This window comes from Molossus molossus, unplaced genomic scaffold, assembly GCF_014108415.1.
Source record: "Molossus molossus isolate mMolMol1 unplaced genomic scaffold, mMolMol1.p scaffold_m16_p_10, whole genome shotgun sequence".
Classification (NCBI taxonomy): domain Eukaryota; kingdom Metazoa; phylum Chordata; class Mammalia; order Chiroptera; family Molossidae; genus Molossus; species Molossus molossus.
In genome coordinates this window covers 61,410,233-61,416,629 of record NW_023425345.1, presented here as the reverse complement: position 1 = coordinate 61,416,629, position 6,397 = coordinate 61,410,233, and the positions used below count along the sequence as shown (strand labels likewise).

Genomic DNA, 6,397 nt, shown 5'->3' with positions numbered 1-6,397 from the left:
GGCCGCGGCGCCCATGTGACTGAAGTGTGACGTAGGAGGAAGGAGACGCCATTAGAGGGAGGTGGAGAGGGAGTGTTCTTCGCCTTTCGTCGGGTGCCTGACGTGGTTGCTGGGGCCCTTCATTCTCGGACTTTCCCTCGGCCCTTCCAGGCCTCGCCCCAGGAGGCGGTGGAGACGGCGCCCGGGGTTTGTGGGCCAGTGCGAGGGGCCTGCGGCGGCCGCGACGGTGAAGGCGCTGCGGCGGCCGCGGGGAGCTCGGCGCGGCTCTAGGGTTCGGGCGGCCGGGAAGCGACGGGATGGCTGCGGCCGGCGGCGGGGCGGCGGCGGGCCGAGCCTACTCGTTCAAGGTGGTGCTGCTGGGAGAAGGCTGCGTGGGGAAGACGTCGCTGGTGCTGCGCTACTGCGAGAACAAGTTCAACGACAAGCACATCACCACTTTGCAGGTGCGGGCTCCACGGACGGGAGGTGGCGCCTCGGGGCCCCTACCCTCCCGGCCCGGCCGTGAGGACTCGGCCGCCTTGGGCTCGCCGATCTCAGGCCTGCCCTCCGCCTGCCAGTTGCTGTACCGAATCCGTCCTGGGCGCACGCGGGGTCGGGGCAGCCTTAGACGTAAGGGCAGACTGTTGGCAGGAGTGGAGAGCCCCGAAAAGTCCCCAGCGCCCCGGCTGCGCAGGTCGTGGAGTTCCCATCTTTGGGCTAGTTTTTCCCCTTCGTTTTTCTTCCGCTTGGGCCCTAGGTGCTTTCACCCTAACGGTCACCGAAATGTCATCCCCGCCTTTTTTGGTGGTTGTTTCTTTCAGAATTGGGAACTTAGCCGCAGATTTGATTTTGCGAACTAGGTGGTTTGAAATTTAAGCGCTTACCGATGACTAAGTGTTTATGCAAGTTCAGTTTTGTCCTGTCTTCGAGTAACGTGCTGATTAGCAAAACATTCACCTCTGGAGGGATTTTGAAATGACCGCTTGCCGGTGTGGGTTACGCAGTTTCGTTACTGCCTGCGTGGTTCTGGCTTGTGGGTCAGTCGTCTTCTGCGAGGTCGGTCGACCCATATTCGCATGGAAACGTCATGTGAATACTGTTTCTCTTCTTTGCTCTGCAGTTACATTGTGGTTACTCAGAAAAGTGTTAGATTGTAATCATTTATTGGGAGGGAAACTAGTTCTTTGAAGCAGTTGTAGTCAGTCTCCCCTCTCTCCCAAAGAAATCAGGCTGCACGTCTTCGAAGAAAAATATCCAACTATCATTGTAGTTAGAGACAGTAAACTCTAGTGGACTTTTGAGCCTGATTGTCTAGGTTCATATACCACCTCCATCCATTGAACTAGTTGTGTGATCTTGGGCAAGTTAATTAATCTGTTTCTGCCAAACTTTCTTCATCCATTAAAATGACCATAATATCTAGTATCTTTCTAGCTCATAGGGTTGTCTGGACAAATATACATAAAAGCGCTTAGGACCTGGACCATTGTAAGCTCTTCATCTTTATTGTTACTGTCCCAGATTGCACAATAGATTTTAATTAATGATTGTGGAGTGTGTAAAAACATGAACGCTATTAATAGAATTCACAATGTTCTAATTGTTATGACATTTGATGCTTGCTGCTATTATTAAACTACCAAGTCTAGAATTTACAAAGATGTTACAGTTCTGACTCCATATTCTATTTTTACCCCTGTGTAAAGCATATCTGAAAAAGTTAATGTCAGGAAGCTCCTTTTTTTCCCTTACATCCTTGTACACTTACACAATTTTAATAATGAGCTGTTACTTAGTGCTACTAATGAGATTTATAGGGTAAATACATTTCTGTGATGATTTGGAAGTTTAGAAATTCATTTAGGTAAAATAACAGTAGCTAACATCAAGTTCTTAATATGCTGAATACTTTACCTTTCTTCTGTCATTTCATTCTAGTAACAGCCTAGGAGGTGGATAGTTTTGTTAGCCCCATTTTACAGGTGAGGAAACAGGGTTGGTTAACTTGAGTAATTTGCTGGTGGTTATATTGCCACAAGTCATACTGCCCAAGCTGAAAATTGAACCCAGGTCCAACTTTAGATTTTGAGCAATTAAGTCACACCGCCTTTGGATATTGGTAAACCACCCCTGTAGTGGCTTCCTTTATGCTACGGATCTAAGATAAAAGAAAACTCTTGTAATTGAGCTCTCAATTTTTTTTTTAAGATAATTTAGCCCTCTAACCTAAAACTTACACTTTCCTTATACATTTGAAAAACCCCTTGAAACTAAAAGCGGTCTAAAGATTTTAAAACATCAGAAAAACCACTGCTGGAGCCTGTCCATAGAAGAGATCCACTCACATCCAACTCAACTCCAGGAAGAGGTCTCAGAAGCCCCACCCATGTCCAAGCACATTCTCCTTACCAAATCCTAGGAATCAACAGTGTCCTGTGCAGTTTACAGGAGAAGATGAAATTATGGTAGATCTAGTATTGAACTATAAGTCCTAATTTTGATGTTTATATAACTCTCATTACAACAGTATCTGGATTATATTACAGAATTGAGGATTTTGTTGTATACCAATGTATGGAAACAGTATTATGTCTAATCTCTTTCTCTTAGATATAAGTTCATCTCATTCTTATACTTTTTTCAGAGAAATTTGACTTTAGTGTGATCCATAAAATAAATCCTTGTAAGCTTTTAATTTCCAAATGAAGAGATCACGCATCAGAAGATATGATAGGAAGTTCCTCTTTTTTTCTCTACAAAAGTACTTACTACCTATCTTTTTAAAATAAGTTGTGTTTTGCAAAGTGCACTCTCATGCATTCATATTTCAAAGAATTATATGACTGAGAGGAACTAAGATAGTTTATGGTTTTCTGTTTCAGTCTTTTGTTTAGTATTTCAGTCAAGTGATTGTCCACATTTGTCTTGGAGGTGTGATAAACTGATATAGAAAGTAAGAAACTATTCCCTGAGGGAATCGGTTTCATTTATAGACAGGTCTCATTTCCAGTAAGTTTTTCTGGGTGTAAAGCCAAAATCTGTTTCCCTGCAGTTTCCGGTCTTAGTTCTGCCACTGCATCTTGGTTACACATGACATCTCTTCTGACAGTTGAAGATAGCTGTCACATGAGTCTTGTCTTGTATAAACAGCTCTGGTTCCTTTATTTTATTTGTTTGTTTGTTTGTTTGTTTATTTATTTGTTTGTTTGTTTTTGGTGGTACGTGCCCCTAGTGGGAACCAAACCTGGGACTCCCTGGTCCACAGGCCGACACTCAACCGCTGAGCCAAACTGGCCAGGGTAGCTCTGGTGCCTTTAACTGGACCTCTTATGATATTGTTCTAAATAATTTCACTATTTCTTTTGAGAAGTTTTGTAACAGTTTGAGTAAAACTGACGTATGCCAGGGAGCAAGATTTCAAGTGCTCCTCATTTCACTGTTTTGATGTCTTTCCTAGACACTCACATGTACTTATTCATTGTCTTCTTTCCTTAAAGTGTGGTGCCTTCAGCTGCAGAAATGATGCCAGAGGAGGTTTGAACTGAGCAGAGAAATGCAGGCTGTCACCTCTCCTATTGAAAATCCTTTTCTAACACTGAAGTAGAGAGGTTCTAGGATTTTTGGGGGCAGTTGTCATACTGATTGATATTGGGCTTGCTATCTTAGTCTTTGTAGTTGTTTTTTTGTCCCTATGTATCTGACCTGTTAAATTTGACTTTGATAGATTTGCATCAGTGGTTAAAATCTGTTAATGTCCTTTAAAATTTTTATTCTATAGTTCAAAATACATTGATTGAACTGTAGGTCAGGCACTTGAGGTCCTGGGCATGTAAAGAGGAATAGGGCAGCCCCAGCCGTTGTGGCCCAGTGGCTAGAGCATGGGCCCTCAACTGAATGGTCATAGGTTTGATTCCTGGTCAAAGGCACATACTGGTTGCAGGTTTGATCCCCATTCCGGTCAGGGCACGTGCAGGAGACAACCAATTGATGTGTCTTTCTCACATTGATGTTTCACTCTGTCTCTCTTTCACCCCTCCTCCCTCCCTATCTTCCACTCTCTCTAAAAATCAGTGGAAAAAAAAGATCCTCAGGTGAGGATTAACAAAAAATGAATAAAAAAGAAGAAGGCATGATTCCCCATGTTTAGATTAGCTACTCATTTTAACTTTGTCACCCAAATATTTGTCTATAATATCTCATCAGGTCATTAATAAAGACTTTGAAGGGGGAGAGAGAGGGCCAAGTACAAAGCTCTGGGACAGGTGTCTCACTGTAGTCCAGCGATGTGACTAGAGGTGTATTTTTCTTTAGACTTTTGGAATGTTAGGTTGGGGCTTTCTCAGACTATGCGTGGCGCACAGTCTTCTTTCCCCCTTAGTGAGAAATGGTTATTAATAGAGTGTTGTACATATTAATGGTAATGGAAGCAAAAAAAATGACTTAAGACTTACTGCTGTGGCCCTGGCCGGTTTGGCTCAGCGGTTAGAGCGTCCGCCTGCGGTCCGGAGAGACCCGGGTTCGGTTCCTGCTAAGGGCATGTACCTTGGTTGCAGTTTGTCCCCGGCCCTGGTTGGTCGTGCGGGTGACAGCCACTCGATGTGTCCCTTTCACATCGATGTTTCCCTCTCTCTCTCTTCCTCTCTCTCCCTCCCACTCTGTCTGTACAAAAAATGGAAAAATGTCCTCGGGTGAGGATAAAAAAAATAAAAAAGACTTACTGCTGTGGATTACTACCTACTGCATACAAAACCTTTAGTTAAAATAGTTATTTTGGCATTACAGATCTCCTAGCTTTTTTGCCCTAGTTACATTACATTAGTCTTGCCTACAGGGGATATCACAAGATGCTTTGTCAAATTCTTGCAGAAGAGAGGATACATGTATTTCTGCATGAGGTGGCCAGACGATATAAAAAGGGAAAGTTAGACTTCAGTTTGAATTTTGGCTTCTACTTAATAGCTGTCATGATTTTGGTTATTTTAATGTTTGTAAACTGGTTCTTTTTTATAAAATGGAAGAATCTCACTCATAAGATTTTCATGTGAATTAAATAGCCATCATATGTAAAGTTTCTAGCATAGTGCCTGGCATATGTTTATTTAATAAATGTTTGCTGTTGAATAAATAGGTGATGCTTAATTTATGTTGGTTTCTTTCATGGTTACTCAGTCAAAAAGGTAATTGAATTTGACATGAATTATTTTGAGAACTCATGCTGTCTCTGAGGGATAACTATTTTAAAATTGTTTCTAGATTATACATATTATATACATTTTATAGATTTTATATATATACACACACATATATATTTATTATCCATTCTAGAGTTTTGGCTGGAATTGACATTTCCGGAAATTTTGCCTTTTGAAAATTGTGACATTTGCCATGCTTGAGTGCTTTAGTACATCTCCCTTTCTGAAGCGCTTCTCCTAAGTTACCAATAATTATAAAGTGATCTTGTAGGCAAGCTCTCTGAGAACTCAAGGTCCTTTACCTGGCCCAGGAAGCTTAATTTTATATAGAGTCCCCAAGCTCTCGTATGTGATTTCCCTGCTGATTTGGGCTTTGATAAAATTGACAAAGGCAAGAAAGATAATTGTAGTGAGGTAGTTACTGCTTTTTCTCTGGAATTAATTAAAGCAGTACTGCTGAACCTAAGCAATTAAATTCAAGAATTGTTTATTTAATACCTGTTATGTATCAAACATTGTGCTAACTGGGGAATATAAAGATGAGTAAGATACTTTAACTGGCCAAGTTGGTGTGGTTCAGTGGATTGAATGTCATCCCATGGACTGAGAAGTCCTGGTTTGATTCCCAGTCAGGGCACATGCCTAAGTTGCAGGCTCAATCCCCAGTAGGGGGCATGCAGAAGGCAGCCAATTGATGTGTCTCTTTCTCTAAAAAAAATCAATAAAAACATTTTTTTTTTTAAAGATACTTTTTACTGTTAGCTTTCTTGACTTTGCATATTCTTTTTTTTTTTTTTTTTTTTATCATCCGAGGACATTTTTCCATTTTTTGTACAGACAGAGTGGAAGGGAGAGAGAGGAAGAGAGAGAGAGGGAAACATCGATGTGAAAGGGCCACATCGAGTGGCTGCCACCCGCATGACCAACCAGGGCCGGGGACAAACTGCAACCAAGGTACATGCCCTTAGCGGGAACCGAACCCGGGTCTCTCCAGACCGCAGGCGGACGCTCTAACCGCTGAGCCAAACCGGCCAGGGAACTTTGCATATTCTTAAATGTTTGTGCCATTTTGATTATAACCACCTTTTGTCTTTGGTATGTCTCTGTGTCTGTGCTCTCGGGTGATCACTTTCTTTTCTTTAGATATGCCTTCCCCCCACCTCATTGAAGGTGTTTTAAAATTATGAACTCTAATTTAAATGCCTTCTATCATTTTCCTTTTTAGA

The 6,397-nt window shown here is 42.2% G+C and overlaps 1 protein-coding gene across 1 annotated transcript in view; it reads left to right on the top strand.

Annotated features, from left to right (window-relative positions):
- Window positions 1–296: 296 nt before the first annotated feature.
- RAB21 (RAB21, member RAS oncogene family) overlaps window positions 297–6,397 on the top strand; it is a 30,696-nt gene continuing 24,595 nt past the window's right edge. The window contains exon 1 of the mRNA XM_036251263.1: window positions 297–443. Within this exon, the coding sequence (XP_036107156.1) occupies window positions 297–443 (147 nt within the window). The remainder of the gene's footprint in view (window positions 444–6,397) is intronic.